Source organism: Fusarium proliferatum (assembly GCF_900067095.1).
Source record: "Fusarium proliferatum ET1 genome assembly, contig: FPRO_scaffold003, whole genome shotgun sequence".
Taxonomy (NCBI): Eukaryota; Fungi; Ascomycota; class Sordariomycetes; order Hypocreales; family Nectriaceae; genus Fusarium; species Fusarium proliferatum.
This window is the reverse complement of record NW_022194792.1, coordinates 4,385,466-4,404,957: the sequence shown is the minus strand read 5'-3', so window position 1 is coordinate 4,404,957 and position 19,492 is coordinate 4,385,466. Positions and strand designations below refer to the sequence as shown.

Sequence of the window (19,492 nt, the reverse complement as noted above, 5' to 3'; positions counted from 1 at the left end):
GAGAAACAAAGCTGGTAAACAGAGTCATCAGATGACCTATGTTCGGGCTGGTGGTCTGAATGATGTCATGATTCAGGTTCGTGGCAAATGTCATGCATAGAGAGTAAGTGTTAGAAGATGATTCCATGTACAGCCAATTCTGATAAGCAATCTGCTATTGCTGCCATGCTCTCATTATTGACTGATTAATAATAACATCTCTCTTCGTTCTTATAGATCTGTGTGCCAGCAGCTAATATCCACTACTTCCCAAGCCTCCGATTCTGTTTTCCATAGATATCATAGGATACGTTGACTTTCCAAAACATCTACTAAAAGTCTTTTAATATCTCGTCCAAGAGGTCCACTCCATCTTCACTGCTGTCTAGCTCTCTATCTTCAAGCTCCATGCTAGCAAATGGATCCCAGTCCAGGCTATATAAATCAGATACCTGTCCATCAGACGGAGATGTACTAGATTCGTCCGTTTCTGTTACCAAATCGAGAGAACCAAGGCAATTAATACTTTCCAGACCCTCAACAGCATCAGAAACATTCGGTGAGATCGCGGTTTTCGAGGGGCGGCAGTATTCCATCATAGCAGACCAACTACTGCTCGACATGGTACAGCCTTGCAGCGATTGTGAAGAGCACAGAACTCGTTCCATCTCTGACGTACAGCTCAAATACTGGTATGGCTGATAGGCTATAATGTCTGTCCAGCTTCGTAGGCAGCCCTTCCATTGACTCGTCAGACCACTCTCGACCGAGCTGACAGTTTGGCGGACCAGAAGGCCCAGAGGTTCGATACCCTCAAACCGGGGCTGATATGCCTCCAACATTTCGATCAGTATGCAAAGCCGCCTCTGATTTTCTGTGGCATGACCGCCGAGCCTAGCTTCGAATACATGCATCGCTATGGGAACAGCGGCAAAGGCAGCCCTGGTGAGATAGGTCATTATTATCTGCTACATTTTTGTTGGACGTAATGTACTTACACACTGATGGGCAAAAAGCGTGCAAGACCAAGTCTAACAGGCTCTGAAAGATGGTCGATAAAGCGAAAGGTAGCAGAACGAACCTCATCGACCAGGGTAGAGGGGAGGAACTCGGCCCAATCAGACAAACCAACATCAAAGATGAGCTTCTGATGATGGAGGAGCAGTTTGGCGGTACTTGCATCTTGTCAGTTTCAATTTATTTGTGTAGATTGCCAACTTAACTTACTAGTATTGTATGTATATGAAGTTTGTGTAGACAATGACAGACGGATGTCGTTGTTCACCTCCGTGGCCTAAATTGAGGAATTCTTCTCCGGTGGCACTGAACCAGGCCGAAAGATCATCTCTGCATCTGGATAGAATTGCGCGATCATCAGCACATACAGTCTCCAGGTTACGTGAAGCACTGCGATGTCGAGCCATAAGCTGAAGCAAATCTACTACCGTGTAGCAAAACTCCATTAATCGACGGAATATCCTGAATAGCTGGGCTTTTGTGTGCGGCGTATAGACCAAAGAACCGTTGAACTCAGAGCTAAAGTCTTCTTCCACTGGAAGCGGGTATTCCCCCGGAATCTGTACGCATCGCCTTTGTCCGAGAGAAATACTGCGATCACGGATGATGCAACACCACCAGAGACGTTTTAGTGAAGCTGTGTCTGGTTCACTGATGTGCCTTACATGATTGGCACTAAGGCTTTCGGCGTGTTTGATCGCTCTTGTCAACCATACTGAGTTAGGTGTTGGGTGATCGTTGCCAGAGGAAACAGGTAAAAAGGTAAGCAGCAAAGCGCCCCGTGCTAGGTCAATGGCAGAGGGTTCGATGTCGAAGACATAAAGAAGCGAAATCAAGTTAGCTACCGTCAGTGTTGAGTGACGAGAAGAAAGTTACCTTGGCTCGTTGGTAAAACCTCGCAGCGGCAAGGCGGGGGCATTCAAACCCCAATTCTTTCGTTACAGATTCAGGCACGAACTATAGTAGTGTCAGCTACACCTCGAGAATGCCATCAGGTTCACCCACGCTGCAAGAGGTAAACAGCATCGCCTGGATCAAAAATAGAGACAACTTATTCGTCTTCTGTCCATACTGTTCCCAAAACACAGACTCATCCATCAAGGGTAGCATTGGGTGCACGTGTAGAAAGTATTCTCGAATAAATTCATCTAGTATATGTCTGGGCGGAACGTTGAGGCATCCGTGCTGTCGTAAAAGGCCAACGTCATCTGCAGGAAGCCCACTCAGATCCGGTTTACTTATAAACGCAAGGCGGTCATCTGTCGCCTTCGACGCCGCGCTATCGCCTTCCGACCTAGCATTAGTTGATTCCATTTGCTTGTTGTCAAGACAGAATGGTGAGGGATTCGAGAATGAGAATGGGGAGTCTCCCAAGAAAGAATCGTTGCTAGTTGTAAACATGCCATCTTGTAGCCAGATGTCGTTGGGAATAGTGATCGCAGAGCTAGTGTTGGTCTTAATGGTAACTTGGGCCTGTTTTGTTTCGAGCTTTCTGCTATGACCTGGGTGAGCGTCACTCGTCTTACGATTTCCCGACCAGGTCAATGGACGACTTACCGCTTTGGCTTTCGGCCCCTGATCTCGCAGTGGACCTCATCCAAACGACAATTTAGACAGGGCGAACCTCCAAAGGCCAGGTCGCAACGGATCTTTCTACTTCTACAGTGGAGGCATGCTTGCTTTGCACGGCGTTTTGGCATACCGAGGTTGACGAAGCGCATTGAGGGACGTTTTCTGAAGATTGACAAGCGATAGCTGGGTTTGCAATTGTCAAGAGTTGTGAAAAAACCAGCCTGTAGCCGGGAGCTGACCAGTTTCTGTTCCCCAAGGTTAGATTACCCCATACCCCACAATCGGCTAATGCATCTTGACTCAGGAATCGCTGCCTCAGCGTTTTGGCCCGATTACCGCCGGAATGCGGGGTCCACAGGCCAGGTCGCACCAGATCTTTCTACTTCTACAACAAAAGCATACTTGCTTAACACGGAGTTATGGCCTGCTTAAAAGGATAATGAATGTAAAACACAAGCACTAAAATAATACAATTAAAAGAGAAAAAACGATTGATAGTAAAATACCTATAACCTGCTTCTAAGCTATTAATCGTCCATATTTGCTGAATGAGCACATTCTCGTTGGATCAGTTGAGCATGAGCTTCAGATCTAGGTTTGATCGTGGCCATAAAGGGTGGGTCTCCATACCCAATAAGAAAACTCCTCGATGCATCTACTGGCTTGCCTGGAACCTCCTCAAAATCGAAGCAGTAGAGCAACCTGCTGACCGAAATGAGCAAGTTGTTCCATGCCACATTGTTCCCCACACACACTCTCCGACCTGTTCGTCTGTTAGTGCGCCGTTCTGTTACAGAAGCTCAGTAATTGAGAATATCCTACCTGCACCAAACCCCACATGTCCTTTGGTAGGAACATCCAGATCGTCATCGAGAAATCTTTCGGGATAAAAGCGTTCTGGCTCTTCATAGTCTAGGTGGGATATTGCCCAGCTATTGAATGTTACGACGGTTCCCGCAGCAATACGATAGCCATCAAAAGTATCGTCCTTTGTCAACGCATGAGGGACCCCTGTTTCGACAATTGACGGTCTATAGCGTGATTAGCCAATATCCGGACAATAGAGCAAGTAGAAGTCGAAGGTAAGAAACATACTTCCAACGCAGACCCTCCTTGATCACGCCCTTGACCAAGGGCAACTTTGCCATGTCATCAAAGGTAGGCATGCGCTCTGCTTTGTAACCGCATACAGAGTCAAGCTGCCTTTGGGTTCTCCCAACCCAGTCGGGATACATCACCGCAGCAGCCAAGATCAAGATCAAAGTAATTCTTGTTGTATCCGATCCAGCCTCGATAAGAGTACCCGCCATCCAGTAGCTCTCCTCCTCGGTGAATTCGCCATTTGTATTTCGCTCCAAGAATTCTGTCATGAAGCACGGTTGTTGGGTCCCAAGTCTCTGCCTCTCCAGAAGGTCATCTAGCAACTTCTTAAAGACCCTAGCGCATTGAGACACCGTAAGTATGAGTTTGTGTAACGTGCCTGAGCCATGCTGGTTCTTGAGGTTACTCACTTTCTTGTTGATTGATGAAGAGCATCTCCCCACCATCGCCAAACTTGCCATGACTTGGGTATTGGTACTTTCAGCAACCAAGGGCAAATATCCACTAGGCTTTGTCCAGGCATTGCATAGCGGGTAGACTTCGCAAGGTTGCTTAGCAAATTAGCCATGTCCTCGTCCCCCAAGTCTGAGCGCCTGCCGTAGATAACGCCCATAATGATGGAATTGGCATAGCGGGCATTTGCTTCCCACCAATTCTCAGGGTGATTCAGGTAATGATAAAGAAGAGCGCGCGACTCCATATCTTGGTAGGGTTCGAACAGGTTTGATTTGGTGTTATTGAGAATCAGGTGCATTTCTTTTCTCGTTCTTCGCCAGTCAGATCCATAAGGCATAAAGAGAAATCGCTTCTTGCCTGAAATCAGGTCATTGGCCATAGGAAGGTTTTGTCGAGAAGAATATATGGCTGCTTTCTTTTCGAGCAGTTCATGCACTGCTTTGCGGGAATTCAGGAATAACCAAGGTGTTCCTCCAAATGTCATAGTGTACCTAGAGGTTCGAGGTCAGCTTTATGGCTTGTTCCAGAGCAAATGAGGGCAGGGGAAAAGAGAAGGCAAGGCAAGCTGCAAACTCACATCTCTCCTGTTCTTTTGGCGATTTCAGTCATCCATGGGCCTTGCCCCTCAGATGGTACCTGGAAGCTATTACCGAAGAAGGGGATGCCAGGTATTGGATTTGGGTAGTTGTAATTTTCATTTCGACCGACTCTTCCAGCTATAAATAGAGCTATGGAAGTAAGGAGTGTAAGTCCAATCATGAGATAGAAAATGTGTGCTGGAAGCCTATCGGCCCAATTCTGGTCGAGGTTGAAGAGGGCCATTGGATGACGTTAATGGAAAAGTATAATATGCTTAATCTTTTAATAAAGTCTCCTTTAATGACTTCAAAGGAAGGTGCTACGAATGGTTTACTCTAGGTCAGGTGCTTGTTAGTTATATAGTTTTAAATCGATTGGTGCACCTTCGGATTGCCGAAGTTCTTTCTAAAGACACTACTTCAAATATGGTAAGAAAGTCACAGGAAATTTGATCCATGTCGGTTTGACGTCGGGTCGCAAATCGGGATGAGAATTCACAATCGGCATGCCGAAGCCGAAACAGCGCCACTATTCCGTAAAGGACGGCGGTGTGTATTGCCCGGAACTTGGCATATAATGAGATATATAAACAGGCTTTTCTGAGGCAAATAAGCACAATTACAGTAAACATTTTATATATTACAATTTTTCCAAGTTATGTAAGACAAGTGAAGCATGCTGAAATATGGGAATATATCGCCCGATTACCTTATTTGAGAAGCACTCACTCAATATACCAACTAAAGGAAGTCTGGACTGGTTTTCTTCCGAATGAGTAGCATCAACTGGAACCAGCTCAGCACCACATATCCCATCGGTCTCACATGGCTCAGCCAAGTACGGGGTCCCTTTGTTGTGACTAATCCATCTCTGAGACTCGAGCGACTCAGGTCCATCTAACTGAACCCGAGGTAGACTAATGGCTTTTGTGCCTGTTATACCTGACGGTCTTTTTTTGGTGGCAGTCCAGTAAGTCCAGAGACACAACAGAGAGTGACAGACACCAATTAAATGGAAATCTCTGCGTTCCTCTGGTGTGATCATTCTACAAGCTCTGATAAGCTGACCCGCATGCCAAATTGCTGACCTGCTGGATCGACCTTGCCATTCTTGAAGCTGAGAAAGATCATCAGAAGCAGACGTTTTTTTCCCATTGGTTAAAAGACTGTCTCTGAGATGTCTGGGTATGGCCGAGTAAAGGATGTTGAACTCTACCATAAAGGTGAGAATAGGTGGTTTGGCTGGATCTCCTTCAATTATGTGTCGCAACTCACTGAATATAAATACCAGATGCGAGTCAAGAGGTGATCGAGTCACGTCAGTGAACGACCAACCAGGATCCTGTTTCTTGTGTAGAATTGAAATTCGACGATGATCTTTGATAAGGAGCGAAAGTAAAGAATATAGCACCCAAAGTTTAGACAGACTTGAGGGCAGGTCGATCGATCGGATATCAGAGAGGCAGTCGTTAATCGTTATTCTAGGCTCTACAGGACGAGGGTACTGTTTATAAAGGGATTCCCACTCAGCCGCTGACTTTGCAAACCAAAACCGACAATCTTCCGGTAAAGGTGTCGAGACTTCGAGCGGACACAACTGTGCTTGCACGTTCCTTATGACGGATCGCTGCGTGCATTGTAGAAGATGTCGGAAAACTGTCCTATGATCGTTTGTTAGATTTTGTTATATAGAAGTAATGAGCTAAGGCTTACCGCTTGAAGGACTCCTGTTGTGCCCATTTTCCCCACGACTTATCTAGCTCGCTGGAGGGCCTATCCAGCATGAGACTTGGATGAAAATAGGTATGTTGAGCAAGCATGCCAGCGTGTCGAAGCATCTGTCGCCTGTTAGATTTTGAAAGATTCAGGTTTGCTGGTGGGACTTGGTTACTAATATTGTAAGCTCTGACAAAAAATCAGATATCTCAGATATTCTTTTGTCCCCACTCCAAAGGCCCGTTTCTGACAGTATCATAAGCGATTAGACATACGAGAGGTCGCGAGTCAAGGTATTTTCCCGTTCACCCTGCTATCAGATTAGTCGTGAAATCATGAGCTAGTAATTGCAACTTACTGATGCTGCAAGGTGGAGGCGTAGCACATCAAACAGTCCCAAGGCGAACTTGCGGGCAGAAGGCCTGGATGATGATGCAGCGCCAGCAATAATACATGCTATAACAAGATATAAACTGCAAGTTGAGGGATCGAATGTCGCAATGTGGATGAAGGCCGAGGCATTGGTTTCCTGAGTGGTGAGGAACACCTTGAGAAACTTGTCCAGTATCTCGGTTGAGGGGAACATTCGAATTGCCTGCAATGAGTGGGCCGTCTGACCCCAATCGATCATAGCCACGATGATCTCATCTCTTCTCGCAGACGACAAAGACCCCTTGATTACAGAGGGATTCAGATGTCCTAGGCCCTCCCCCAGGTGAAGTTGTTCATCGAGCGGAATATAGAGAGCGGCTCTTGCTGTGGCTATGTAGTCCTCGTTACTGGGTTTCCAACTTCCCAAAGTGGTATTGTAGGCTATTACAGCCTCCTCGAACCCGAGTTTATCCTCAGTAGGCAAGCCTTTGGAACTTGTGGCTATTGAGTCTGTGAAGTTGTGCAATGAACTACCGTCGATGAATCCGGAGAAATCAATGTAGGGGAGAGGAAGAAGAAAGGACGGGTCGAATTCCGCATGAAGCGAGGCATTCTTTGGCCACCCAGCAGTGTCACTTAGCGTCGTGTCGATAATGTCTGTAGCCTGGATGTCACTGCAAACCTATAACTCTTGAGCATGACAACCGACTCGAGCGGGGTACGTCGTTCTACCCACCTGTAGAGGTCGCGAACAATCTAGTGACATGTGAGAACTCGGAAAAGCGAAATCAAAGTCAGGAGTTTCATCATCAATCAAAAGACCTTCCCCACCCTCGTCTCTGGCAGCAGGCATTGTACTCGCCATGGTCAATGGTGGCACTTCGGCAGAGTCGTTTGTTGTCAGCGATAAAGTGGTAGAATCACCTCCATCGATTGAGGTCCTGGTGCTGGTCTCACTCAGTGCGCGTGGAGCTTCTGCTGATGCCATCCGGCAGTCTTCTCTAACCTGACTTGAGCGAATGCAGGAAACACCACGTTTCAAACAACGTCGGCATATCTCAAGATCGTCGCATCGAACCTTGGAAGCAGCGCAAGAAAGGCATGCTTGAGAGGCCCTTGGACGCCGGCTGGACAAGCCTCTCTTTCGGGATGGTTGGCTGTCTTCTGAAGGCTCCTGGGGTACTTGGCGCTTCATGACGTCCCTGAATGAAAGTCAAAAGTAGTAAGAATGGTGGTAGCATTTGCGTCACTCAGATTCCCGGACCTACAGCGGTGATCAATTTAGGGGCGGGACTCGGTAATGCCGAGGCAGGGTTATGCTCAGTTCCGGAAAGACCTGGTGCTCTTTGCATGTCAAAGGGATTAACTAGGCCAAGTTACCAGGCCTTCTAAAGGTACCGAGCTAGATGCGCAAAAAAAGAAAAGTAACACCTGGACTCGCTACTATCGAAAAAGCAGTAGTGAGGGCTTACTAAAGAGGCTATACAGAAGGTATAATTATAAGAAAGAGTTCTTAGAAAGTTATTCTAATTTGTGGCAAGGCATTCATAAATAGCGAAATAATATGCGGGGTTAATTTTCTGGGGAAGGATTAAGAAAACAAGCGTAACTTATTATTAACGGCAAAGAAACACAGATACAGCACTCCATGCCATCCAGCAACTGAAACTAACCGAAATTAGACATGCCCTCAGGTTCCCCACACTTTTGCGGCATTATTTCGGTAAAACTTTGCAGTTACGTATTTACTCCAAAAGCGGAGAAACCTACCAAAAGTCATACTTCCTATCGGCAAGCCGAAAGCTCCATCTGCATCTATGTCTTGGTCCCCAGTCGAGATCACCGGTGCCGAGCTTTGGCCATTATTTCCAGTCCCGAGAATAGCCCCACATTGAGCGCCTCAGTCTTCGGTGTTACGGAGTGCTCGGTGGTATGGGCTTTTCTAACTTACCGAAGCTTTCTGTCCTAGATAATTTATTCTTTTCGGCAAATTGTAGACAATAGTTATAGCTCGATCTCTTGAAGCCGACCTTGCATCAGTTGACCGCACAGTTAAATAGCAACAAGAGGAGCTACAGCAACAGCCTTGAAAAACTTGTATTTTCAATTCTATAGATACAATAAGAGTTTTTATTCTTCTGCTATCACCATTACATTATAAGAAGCCTACTTGAACTGACTAGAATGAGCAATCTGCTTAGCTATCATGCACTGTTTGGCGGTTTACCCTACAGGATTCTGTCCTTCTAATCAACCAATCACGCTATTCCTGCGCCTGACCGCAAAGGGAACATCGACTTAGCCAAGACCTAGTCTGACACAAAGAGATAAAGGGCAGATTGACCCAAGATGAACTTCACAGCAGAACAAAACGACAAAATTGGCAGCTGGAACTTTTGCCAATAAATATATCAGGCTTCAGCCAAAGAATGTCAGGGTCCAGTCAGTGGAGCTGCATGATAGACATTTGCCTGCCGTTTTGGGTGACCGACTTAACGAAGGTGCTCCGCCAATCAGATGCTGCTGAATAACCACGCGCTGATTGGTATTCACAAGCAAAGATGGAAATGCGACAGACTTCATGCATATGGCCTCGGAGCATACTCTCAATCAGGATACTTACAGAAGCTAAGCTATCCAGTCGGCTATCCGGCACAATCATCTAAAATACGTAAAAAGAGAATAAGTATAAAGTGCAAGATGAAGGACCTGAATTGGGCAGGCTTGAGTTGAAGACTTCAAATTGATTTGGCAGCAAGGCGAATTGATCTCAAGACATGATTGTTGGTCTATTCTTATTTGCGACTGGCGCTTTAGCCAAGGTCAGCTTCCCGCCCATCCCGTCCGATCTCTCAACTCCAGTACAGCAAAGACTGTCGCTAGATGGTCCAAACAGTAAGTCTAGTATCAACCTGTAATACGTTTCGTCGCTCATAGCTACTAGGTGTAACTATTGGCTGGAACACCTACGCCAAGCAAGCCAAACCTTGCGTGCAATACGGCCTCTCAAAAGACAAGCTCGATAAGCAAGCATGCTCGGATATATCGTTGACCTACCCCACTTCACGCACCTGGGCCAACGCTGTGACTCTTGACAATCTGTCCCCAGCAACGACATACTATTACAAGATTGTGTCTAAAAGTTCAGTTACTGACCAGTTCCTCAGTCCCCGGGCAGCTGGGGACAAGACACCATTCGCCATTAACGCCATCATTGACCTTGGTGTTTATGGAGAGGATGGCTTCACTATCAACATGGATCAAACGAAGCGAGACGTTATCCCCAACGTTCGACCTGCCTTGAACCACACAACCATCGGCCGTCTTGCAACAACAGCTGACGATTATGAATTCATCATTCATCCTGGAGATCTTGCGTACGCTGATGATTGGTTCCTGAAACCCAAGAATCTTCTTCATGGCGAGGAGGCATATCAAGCGATTCTTGAGACATTCTACAATCAGTTGGCCCCAATCTCCGGTCGAAAACATTACATGGTCAGTCCAGGAAACCATGAAGCAGCATGTGAAGAGATCCCCATCCTCAACAATCTCTGTCCTGAGGGCCAGAAGAACTTCACCGATTTCATGTACAGATTCGGCCAAGTAATGCCGCTTGCCTTCCCATCAACCTCTTCTGACGATGCGGCAAGGGTGAGCGCAAACAAGGCTAAGCAACTGGCAAATCCGCCATTCTGGTTCTCCTTCGAATATGGTATGGCACATGTTGTCATGATTGATACTGAAACCGACTTTCCCAACGCACCTGATGCACCAGGTGGCTCAGCAAATCTCAACAGCGGACCCTTTGGTAGCCCTAATCAGCAGCTCCAATTCCTGGAAGCTGACCTTGCATCAGTTGACCGTACAGTAACACCTTGGGTCATTGTTGCAGGTCACCGCCCTTGGTACACCACTGGTGATGAAGGTTGCAAGCCTTGCCAAAAGGCATTTGAGGGCTTATTCTACAAGTACGGCGTTGACTTGGCCGTCTTTGGGCATGTGCATAACTCACAACGCTTCTACCCCATTTACAACGGGACTGTTGATGCTGCGGGAATGAAAGACCCCAAGGCTCCTATGTACATTGTGTCAGGAGGTACTGGAAACATCGAGGGGCTGAGCGCTGTAGGGAAGAATGCCACGGGCAACGCATTTGCGTATGCAGATGACTTTAGCTACGCGACTATTCGGTTCCAGGATGCTCAGAACTTACAGGTCGACTTCTTTCAGTCATCGACGGGGAAGCTCTTAGACCAATCTAAGCTCTTCAAGTCACACAACAAACAATTTGTTAGACAGAACTAGAGAAATAGGTGTAATGTTATTGCCCTTGACTCCCTGCTTTGATCTGGACATCTCTACTGTTCTAAGGCCCGACTAAGCCAATGATGTTGTCGCAGTATACCTTGCAATGGCAATATTCCTTGAGTTAATACATTTCCATTAACTCTAAGATAGATATGAGCGTTACGTAATAGCAGTACTCGCCAAGGCAATACACCACCCTTCACTTCATATACAGCACTCATGCTCGTGATATTATCAGCCTTGGCGAAAGATCGTCGACGACTAATATAGCCCCACTGTGCCCTCGATCCTGAATTTCAATTGGTAGATGTGTATTTTGCGACATACGGACCTGTCCGGTAAAACGATGGTAACTTGGGCCTGTAAGGGCCAGGGTTTATACTGACCCCTGGCTCAAGGAGTCCATCAGAGACACCGCTCAGGACTCAACATACTAACCAAATGTAGTATACATTGAGCTGTCCAATCAACATCGAAAGAGTCCAAAAGTAGCTGCATAGACAGGCTCAAACAACTACCATAACAATCTTAGATTATTTATTTAAGAAGTCGTTTTTCCCCTTTTCGTCTCTATTTCGCTCACCATTCTCATATTTTCCTATCATCACAATGCCTTCTACTCTCAGTTTCCAGTCCGAGACACCCACTCCTCAGGGAGAACAAGATCGCTCTCTTGTAGCCTTGGAGCATTATGGCCTACAGCCGCCCTCTGCAAACCAAAAGCTCACTCCATTGGATATGAATATGCCCAGGCTATATGGTATCCGCTTGGTCCTTTGCTTTCCGACCAATCCTAGCATGGATAAGTGGCAGATGTGAGTCTCGTAAATGAGAATATGCAAGACAGACGACTGACAGATGCAGATATGAGAACTTGAAGAAAGGATTGGCTCACACTGTCACTTCCATTCCTTGGATATCTGGACAAATTGTAAGTAATAAATTCGACATCCGACTTAACATTTACTAATATGATTGATTGGTCAGGGCCCGGAAGAAGGACAAGATCCCAAGAACCGAAAGGTCCAGATTCTCGACTCGCCAGCTGGACACAGATTCCCGTACGTGCTATCTCTTTGAAAGACTCATTCAGGCAGTCGCTGACTAAATCGCTGTGTAGGTCCAAGGATCTTACCGATGCGCTGCCATCCTATGCAGAATTAAGGGGGAGAAACTTTCCCTTGGCAGAATTCGCTACAGCCCAGGTCGGCCCTATTGACGTCATGCCGCAAGGGCCCAACCAGCCTGTCTTTGCAGCTCAGGCTAACTTTGTCAAAGGTGGTCTTCTGCTGACAGTGGGAGTTCATCACTCTGCATGTGACGCGTCCGCCTTAGACGCCATCCTGAGCACCTGGTCACACAATACTGCCGTGGCTAGCGGTGGCTCTGGATCTTTTTCCACGTTTGATAAACCGTCTAACGATCGCGGTCCCTTGATGGAAGGGGGTCTCGGCAACGTCGACGTTTCTGCCTTTCCTGAATACGTTCTGATGCCTACTCCTCACTCCTCGGAGGGTGATCTATCAAGTATGTCTGGATTCCAGATGCCTCCACTGGCCAGCCATCTGTTTCACTTCTCACCAGAGTCTCTTGCAAAGCTCAAAGAAGAGGCAGGGGCATTCTCCTCACATGATGCTCTCTGTGCCTTTATATGGCAGCGTATGACTTTAGCGCGGATGCATTCTGGGGTCTTCAGTAATCCCACTGCAGAGGACTCAACATCGCGCTTCTGCTTTGCAGTTAACATTCGCAACCGAATGAGCCCTCCACTGCCACCTTCTTATATGGGCAATGCTTCAATGGGCTGCGTTACTGAGAATATCAGCGTGGCTTCCATTATATCAAACAACGGATTGAAGCAAGCTTCAGCCACGATACGGAAGTCTTTGAGCGACTTCAACGGTCCTGGAAGGATCGCTTCAACTATTGGGCTACTGAAGTCGCGACCTGACCCTACCGACTTCAAATTGTCCTTTAATGGCTTCCTAGGCCCGGATGTTGTTGAGTCTTCATGGGCTGATCTTGGCGTTTATGGGCATAAATGGGGCGATGCCATTGACACATTGGAGGCTGTTCGTATACCCGGTGAAGGCTCAGATGGCACTATGATGATTTTGCCCAGGCTGAAGGATGGTGGTCTGGATGTAGTTGTTGGGTTGTCAACAGCAGCAATGGAGAAGCTCCTTAAGGATAAGGAGTTCATTTCTCTTGCACGCTCTTGAATGAATGTGCATAAACTTATTTGTGCGAAGATAGTATTGTATCATAACAGTATCTCTCAATGCTTAAAACCTAAATTTTTACGATCGTCCGTTCCTTGAAGTGCCGGCCGAGGTTTTACACGCAGTCAAAGCGAAATACTTCAGGCCTACCATCGAGTATCTGGCTCTCCGCATTGCAGACTGTTTGAGCAATAGGAACACCGTCTTGAGCAAGATATTGCAGCTGTTTGCGTATCCAATCCTTTTGCTGTTGGGGTATTTCTGTGGCGCTACAAGCGACAAATAAGGGCCATACGAGAGAGAACTTTCCAGTTTGTACATTCCCGACTCTTTTGACATTTGAACCTGAGTTCAGCAAAGAACCTTCCTGCCTCTCTTGATTGGTGACGAACTGGAGGTTCATGCAGAGATCTTTGCCCAAAAGATAAGGCACTGTTGCGCATATGTCTTCCACTAATGCAACCATTTTCTGTCTAACCTTGGTGGTATCTGATAATGAAGGTAAGATAGACGAGGCGCGAAGTCGAATTGAAAGCAGAATTAGCTGCGAGATACGGTAGAAGTTCCATACGCGAGCCGTGTAAAAGTGAGCATATTTGTGGACGCTTCGTGGAGCATAGTCTGAGCGTGCATCATTGTTGATATTAAATGCAGTGGCGTAGGACCAACCAGGCGGGAGTCCTTGCGCCCAAGTGGATAGGCAGGAATCCAAGGTATCGGCATCGTGGACTATACTCTCTATATCAGTCGTCTCAAGCTGCGCAAGGTCGATACTTTGGTGTTGAACCCTTGGTATTCCAGCTGCTATTGAAAGCAGTCGGATCTCTGGGTCTTGACCTGGAGAGGGAAGCCCTTGCGTGAAGAGTTCATCAACGGGTTGACAAATTTGCATCTGGCTCATGACCTGCCGGAGTAAGTATGAAGCTTCTGTTGCAAGTATAGGAATTCTGCATCTTACCACATTCTTCTGGATGAAGAAGTGCATACTGCGTGAGAAGGGAGAGCCGTGAGTTGCTCGAAGTTTCAAAAGAGCCAGTGCTCCGTCCACATGGGTTCCCCATGCCGAAGGCATAGAAACATGGCCAGTGATGGTCTAAGACGTGTCAGTTCAATACCCAGACGTCAGTGGACATTAAAGGTTCAGAGTCTGACCTCATAGCCACAAAGGAGCAGAACACCATAAAGCGACTGATAATCCGAGCTCAGTCCCTCAGTCTTCATTGCTTCCCTCAGGGCTTTGACGGCTTTGACATATCGATTCAGGCCCAGTTGGGCAGCATGGGGTATGATTTCCGCGGCAGCGACAAGTGCCACTGCTTCCAATGCCAAGTGCAGAGCTGAACCCTGCCGTGATGCAGCATGGAGACGCGGTAGTTCCTCGTGGAGGTAGAGCGCTGGATCTTGGGTGGATAGGTTCTCGACTGTAGAGTGATAAAAGTGGCATATCGCCATCTCTTCCTTTGAGGGGAGCAGTGGAGGATGTGGAGCCCCGTACTTTATAAAAGGCGTCTCTATAACCGACAAATCTGTATTCTTCCTCCATTTTGTTTCTCGTTCATGCTGTAATCTCTTACGCTGCCGAATCTTGTCTTTTGTCTTGGAGGTCTCGTCTCTAAACAAGAGACTTGATTGTTCTCTATAACCAGAACAGATCCTGCCCAGAGTCAAACAACGCGAACACTGTGGATGCTTTTCGTCGCACTTCATGTGGTTAATATCTGTTTGATAGGGAGCCGTGATTTCTACCTGCCTTTTTGTGTGCTTTTCTATGTAATCTTGTAAGAGGGCATTGGCCGGACAATGATGACAATAGTGAAGCGTACCTGCAGTTTTCGCACCCTTTGCTTGGTATTCCGTGATACACCATTTCAGTGGCAAATTCTGTCTTAAATTGTGAGACCCTAGGACAAGTCGGTGGAATTGGATTGAGAATGTTGGCTCTTCTTAATATAGATAGATACGTTACTTGGGAGGAAGAGCGCACCCAGTAAATGAAAAGGGGTCGTATCCACTGCCTATCTTATCTTATCGTGTTTTCTTATCTATCACCCATGACAAAGACTAACCTGCATGTCTTTTTCATGTCACGAATCTCTAACGTATTTAAGAAAGGCAATAAATTTGCATATTAACATTTTCTTGGCAATTGTGCTTAATACACTAATAAGCGTAATCTCTGCGCCAATCATTTATCTCTCGTCACCACCTTCCTGTCGTCTCAGCCTCTAATACAATCAGCCCCCATTCTTTAGACTTTCTCTCCCTCAACCTTGGCTTCAAGCTCCTCCTGATGTGAGGTTTTTGTCGATGCAAATTTCCAAGCAGAAATGCGTCGCTCGAATAATTCATCCAACTCATGGTACGTTCGACCCTTCGTTTCGGGGAACATGAGGATGCAGGGAATCAAGTACACCAAGGTAATACCGCCAAAGAAAAGGCCGATCTTTTGACCCCATCCAGCATTCTGATTTGACAACATGAGGGGAACGGTATAATTCTGAGTCGAGGTTAGATAAGAACTTGTGACGGTAATTGCGTTGACCTACGAATAAAATACCAGTGGCGTATTGGATTGTTACTGCAATCGATGTCGTCTTTGCACGTAGACTTGGGCTCGATATCTCGACCAAGCTGATCCAGCCTTCAAAGGATTAGTTACACACTGACCCGAGTACTTGATCACAACATACCAATAGGAGCGAGTGTATTTGCATACACGAAAGCCCAAAGAGAACACAAGGCGACCAGCGCCATTCTCGAAGCGCTGGTCTGCTTCATAAAACCCAAACCGCCAACAATAAAGCAGATAGTCGCCATTGCGGCACCACCACCGATGACGAGCGTTCTTCGGCCAACCTTGTCAACGGTGTAGAAGGAAATGATGATACCTACTACAAGAACCATCTGCTTGACCATGTTACCCAAGAATGGGTCACTGACTCCAGCCAGTTGAAAGAAGTATGTTGTGTAACCGAACATCAAGGGAACTCCAACGATGTTTTGGAACGTGAAGGGAAGAGTTGAGATAACGGCTCTCTTCATGTTGATCTTGCTGGTGAAGAGAGCTTTCCAGTCCGAGTTTTCATTGCCGGATTTGGCGGTTGCTGAGGACTCGTCCATCTCATACTGGATAACCGAGTACTCACGATCGATGTCGTACCCCTCGACGTTACCGACAAGTCGCTTCAGGGCCTTCTTGCCTTCATCGTGTCTCCCTTTTGATGCATACCAAGCTGAATTCTTCATGTCAGCTATTCGTCTCGGTGAAACAAATGATACAAGAACTTACAGGGTGTCTCGGGAAGATAAAGCATAGGGAAAAGCCAAAGTCCAGTGAAGACGAACTCTGAGTAAAAGATATGACGGAAGGCCATCGGATTCGTCTCCTCAAGGACCTTTAAAGCAATGGCGAGAAATACTTGACCTAACGCAAATGCAAGGGAGAAGCTGCCTAGAAGAGCACCACGGAATTGAGGGAGAGCAACCTCTGACATGTAGACCATGACTGATGTTCCCATCATACCGCCTGCACAGCCAGCCACGAGCCTAGCAATGAGAAGAGTCCACCAATTGGGCGCAATGACCTGGATTACAATAGACTGATAGTTGTCTGTTAGAGCTATGCTGCCGTGGTTGGACTTGAACAGACACCTACCAGAGTCAGAAAGAATGTCACTCCCCACATGTTGAATTTGCGACCGAATTTGTCCGCAGTGACTGGAGCAATAGTCTGGATAAGAATGGAGGTGACAAAGTAGCAGGCCGCCCAGAGCGAGATATGCTGCGAGTTGAGAGCTGGTTTGCCGGTTTGTGGATCTTTGACGGTGGCAAAGTACTCGATGAAGCCTTCGTTGGCAATGATACTTCCGATAACTGAGTTTGCATAACCAGCGTACCTATTAACAAGGGGATCAGTACTCCTAACGAAAAAGCTGGTGGCTCGGAGCTGGTACTTACATTCCTGCCAGAGAGACACCCAGTCCGGTGATGTAGAGTCGCCAGAACTTCCTAACGCATTGAGCCCGCGTCAAGCTCGCAAATGCAGAGGTTGGTGCTACATCGCCAGTCCCTTTCTTCTCGTCATGCTCATGCTCAGCCTGGACGATGTCGACATTCTCGCGGCTCTTCGCCATTGCTGATTCTTCTCTCTTGTGATTGTCCTTTTGAGCCAAATGTAAATGGAAATCTGCTGTCTTGAGATGAAGTCAATGATCTGCAGAGGCACTCTTATTTATGTCTACCATGAACCAGATACCGTCGGCGAGAATTCCGACCAATATGTTGCCGTACACATGATTTGCATCAACAATTCGCCTGTTGAAAGCCGCTCGTTCCCCGGATCCCCCACAGGTTGGTAGCGAGAAACCGAGGAAGTGGTGTGCTGCTACTGTTGCAATGCGGGGATGATGGGTCTAACCCCAGAGTAGAGTAGTAGTGCGGAATTGTAAGGCCACAGGCGTTGTGTCAGGCCATCCATGACAGGTTTTTTGACAGTTACGGTAGCCCGGCGTTTTCATCGGCCGATGATTCCTCCTACACCGGCCAACTCAAACCATGGCATTGCCATGATTGGCGTGTGCTACGGGCAGCTTTTGCAAAACACGCCTTGAATTCTGGTATAAGCTAGTCCTTGTTGATATAGAAGGCCAAATCGACATCTATGCCAAAATTCATCTTAAGGGATTTTTTTTACTCTATCTACCCTAATATAGCACTAAAGGCCCCTTTAGGCTTCTAGGCAATATAATATTATTATATTAAATATTATTGCTATAATATAGCACTATAGACTAAAATTAAGGCCTATACTAAAGGCTATAGCCCTCTCTCTTATATATACCTATATAAGCCTATAATATACTATTTAAAGCTAAACTATTTATTTTTACTTTTATTATTATAAATTATATTAAATTCTGCCTTAAGACTGGCTATAACTATAATAAACTTTATATAGAATTAAAGGCCTTTAAAGAAGTTAGTTTTTACCTATTTTATTAATAACTACTTATTAAAGCTATTAAAGTTATTAACCTTACTATAAGTAGCCCCTTTAGGTCTAGTTTAATAATAATTTAAACTAAATAAATATAATTAATCTCTATTATATATATTAATACTATTAATATAGTTACTAAAAGCTAATAATATAATATTATAGTAATAAGCTATAAAAGTATAATTACTATTAAACTAAAGGCTATATTCTATATTACTTTAGGATACCTTAAGGAAGTTATTTTAGGTATTTCTATATTAAAATATAATAAAGAAGTTAAAAGTAAAAATATTTAAAATAAAATTATAGCTTTATTAAGCTTTATATTTTTATTTTATAATAAAATAGTTTATTTTATTATATTAAGCTATTATAAAAAGTTTTTATTAATAAAATAGAAGCTTATTAATAGCTATATTATTAATATATATTTAAATAGATTTATTATATATAGAGATATTATTTATAAGACCTTATAGCTAAAAGACTTTTTTAAGGCAGTAAGTATTATACTTTTTATAAAGGCTAAAGCTTTAGTTTTTTTTATACTTTTATACTTTAATATATAAAATAATTTAAAAGATAGTAATACCCTATAGTCTAATAAGCAGGTAATTAAGTAGGCAGAAACTAAAATACTTACTTTAAAGTATATAATAAAAATTAAAAGAAAGATAAAAAATAAAAAGGAAATTATATAAAATAAAAAAAAAGAGAATAATATTAAAGCTAAAATTAAAGTTAAAGTTAAAGCTAAAAAAATAAAAGGTAAAAAAGAGAGATAATATAAAGATTTAAATATATTTAAGGTATTTCTTTAATTTATAATATTAAATAAAGATTAAAGAGGTAAGAAAGATAAAAAGAAAGAAAATTAAAAAAAAGCTAAAAGGTATCCTTTATAATTAAAGGCCTTACTATAAAGGTTTAAAGAATAATATAAGGCTAGCTTTTAACTCTATAATTAATTTTATCCTAATTAATATTACCTTAAGTCTTTTAGTTAAGTAGCTATATATTAATATTATATATAGCTAAATAAGACTATATATAATTAATCCTATCTATAGGTATTTCTAGAAGACTAATAGCTAGCTATTTTCTGCTAAATATATATACTTTTAATTATACCTATAGATATAAATATATAAAGAGCTTTAGGTTCTTAA

General features: G+C 44.8%; 7 protein-coding genes across 7 annotated transcripts; 2 read left to right on the top strand and 5 right to left on the bottom strand.

Moving 5' to 3' along the window:
• Nucleotides 1-311: 311 nt before the first annotated feature.
• On the bottom strand, nt 312-2,696 carry FPRO_05530 (uncharacterized protein; the record flags this gene model as incomplete). The annotated part of the gene is made up of 6 exons (XM_031229656.1): nt 312-921; nt 978-1,154; nt 1,207-1,780; nt 1,842-1,953; nt 2,002-2,488; nt 2,554-2,696. The coding sequence occupies 6 exons, from the start codon at nt 2,694-2,696 to the stop codon at nt 312-314; spliced, it is 2,103 nt and encodes a 700-aa protein (XP_031079871.1).
• A 399-nt stretch (nt 2,697-3,095) lies between these two features.
• FPRO_05531 (uncharacterized protein) lies at nt 3,096-4,947 on the bottom strand (the record flags this gene model as incomplete). Its single annotated transcript, XM_031229655.1, has 5 exons — nt 3,096-3,331; nt 3,391-3,599; nt 3,664-4,005; nt 4,080-4,616; nt 4,703-4,947. The coding sequence occupies 5 exons, from the start codon at nt 4,945-4,947 to the stop codon at nt 3,096-3,098; spliced, it is 1,569 nt and encodes a 522-aa protein (XP_031079870.1).
• A 396-nt stretch (nt 4,948-5,343) lies between these two features.
• On the bottom strand, nt 5,344-7,986 carry FPRO_05532 (uncharacterized protein; the record flags this gene model as incomplete). The annotated part of the gene is made up of 6 exons (XM_031229654.1): nt 5,344-6,364; nt 6,417-6,541; nt 6,595-6,637; nt 6,695-6,729; nt 6,778-7,473; nt 7,528-7,986. The coding sequence occupies 6 exons, from the start codon at nt 7,984-7,986 to the stop codon at nt 5,344-5,346; spliced, it is 2,379 nt and encodes a 792-aa protein (XP_031079869.1).
• A 1,582-nt stretch (nt 7,987-9,568) lies between these two features.
• On the top strand, nt 9,569-11,099 carry FPRO_05533 (uncharacterized protein; the record flags this gene model as incomplete). The annotated part of the gene is made up of 2 exons (XM_031229653.1): nt 9,569-9,686; nt 9,736-11,099. 2 exons carry the CDS (start codon nt 9,569-9,571, stop codon nt 11,097-11,099), a joined length of 1,482 nt encoding a protein of 493 aa, XP_031079868.1.
• A 612-nt stretch (nt 11,100-11,711) lies between these two features.
• Nucleotides 11,712-13,324, top strand: FPRO_05534 (uncharacterized protein; the record flags this gene model as incomplete). Its single annotated transcript, XM_031229652.1, has 4 exons — nt 11,712-11,917; nt 11,967-12,033; nt 12,090-12,163; nt 12,223-13,324. 4 exons carry the CDS (start codon nt 11,712-11,714, stop codon nt 13,322-13,324), a joined length of 1,449 nt encoding a protein of 482 aa, XP_031079867.1.
• A 115-nt stretch (nt 13,325-13,439) lies between these two features.
• Nucleotides 13,440-14,776, bottom strand: FPRO_05535 (uncharacterized protein; the record flags this gene model as incomplete). Its single annotated transcript, XM_031229651.1, has 3 exons — nt 13,440-14,228; nt 14,283-14,417; nt 14,477-14,776. 3 exons carry the CDS (start codon nt 14,774-14,776, stop codon nt 13,440-13,442), a joined length of 1,224 nt encoding a protein of 407 aa, XP_031079866.1.
• A 796-nt stretch (nt 14,777-15,572) lies between these two features.
• On the bottom strand, nt 15,573-17,457 carry FPRO_05536 (uncharacterized protein; the record flags this gene model as incomplete). Its single annotated transcript, XM_031229649.1, has 6 exons — nt 15,573-15,821; nt 15,871-15,965; nt 16,015-16,557; nt 16,614-16,923; nt 16,980-17,220; nt 17,282-17,457. The coding sequence occupies 6 exons, from the start codon at nt 17,455-17,457 to the stop codon at nt 15,573-15,575; spliced, it is 1,614 nt and encodes a 537-aa protein (XP_031079865.1).
• Nucleotides 17,458-19,492: the final 2,035 nt, after the last annotated feature.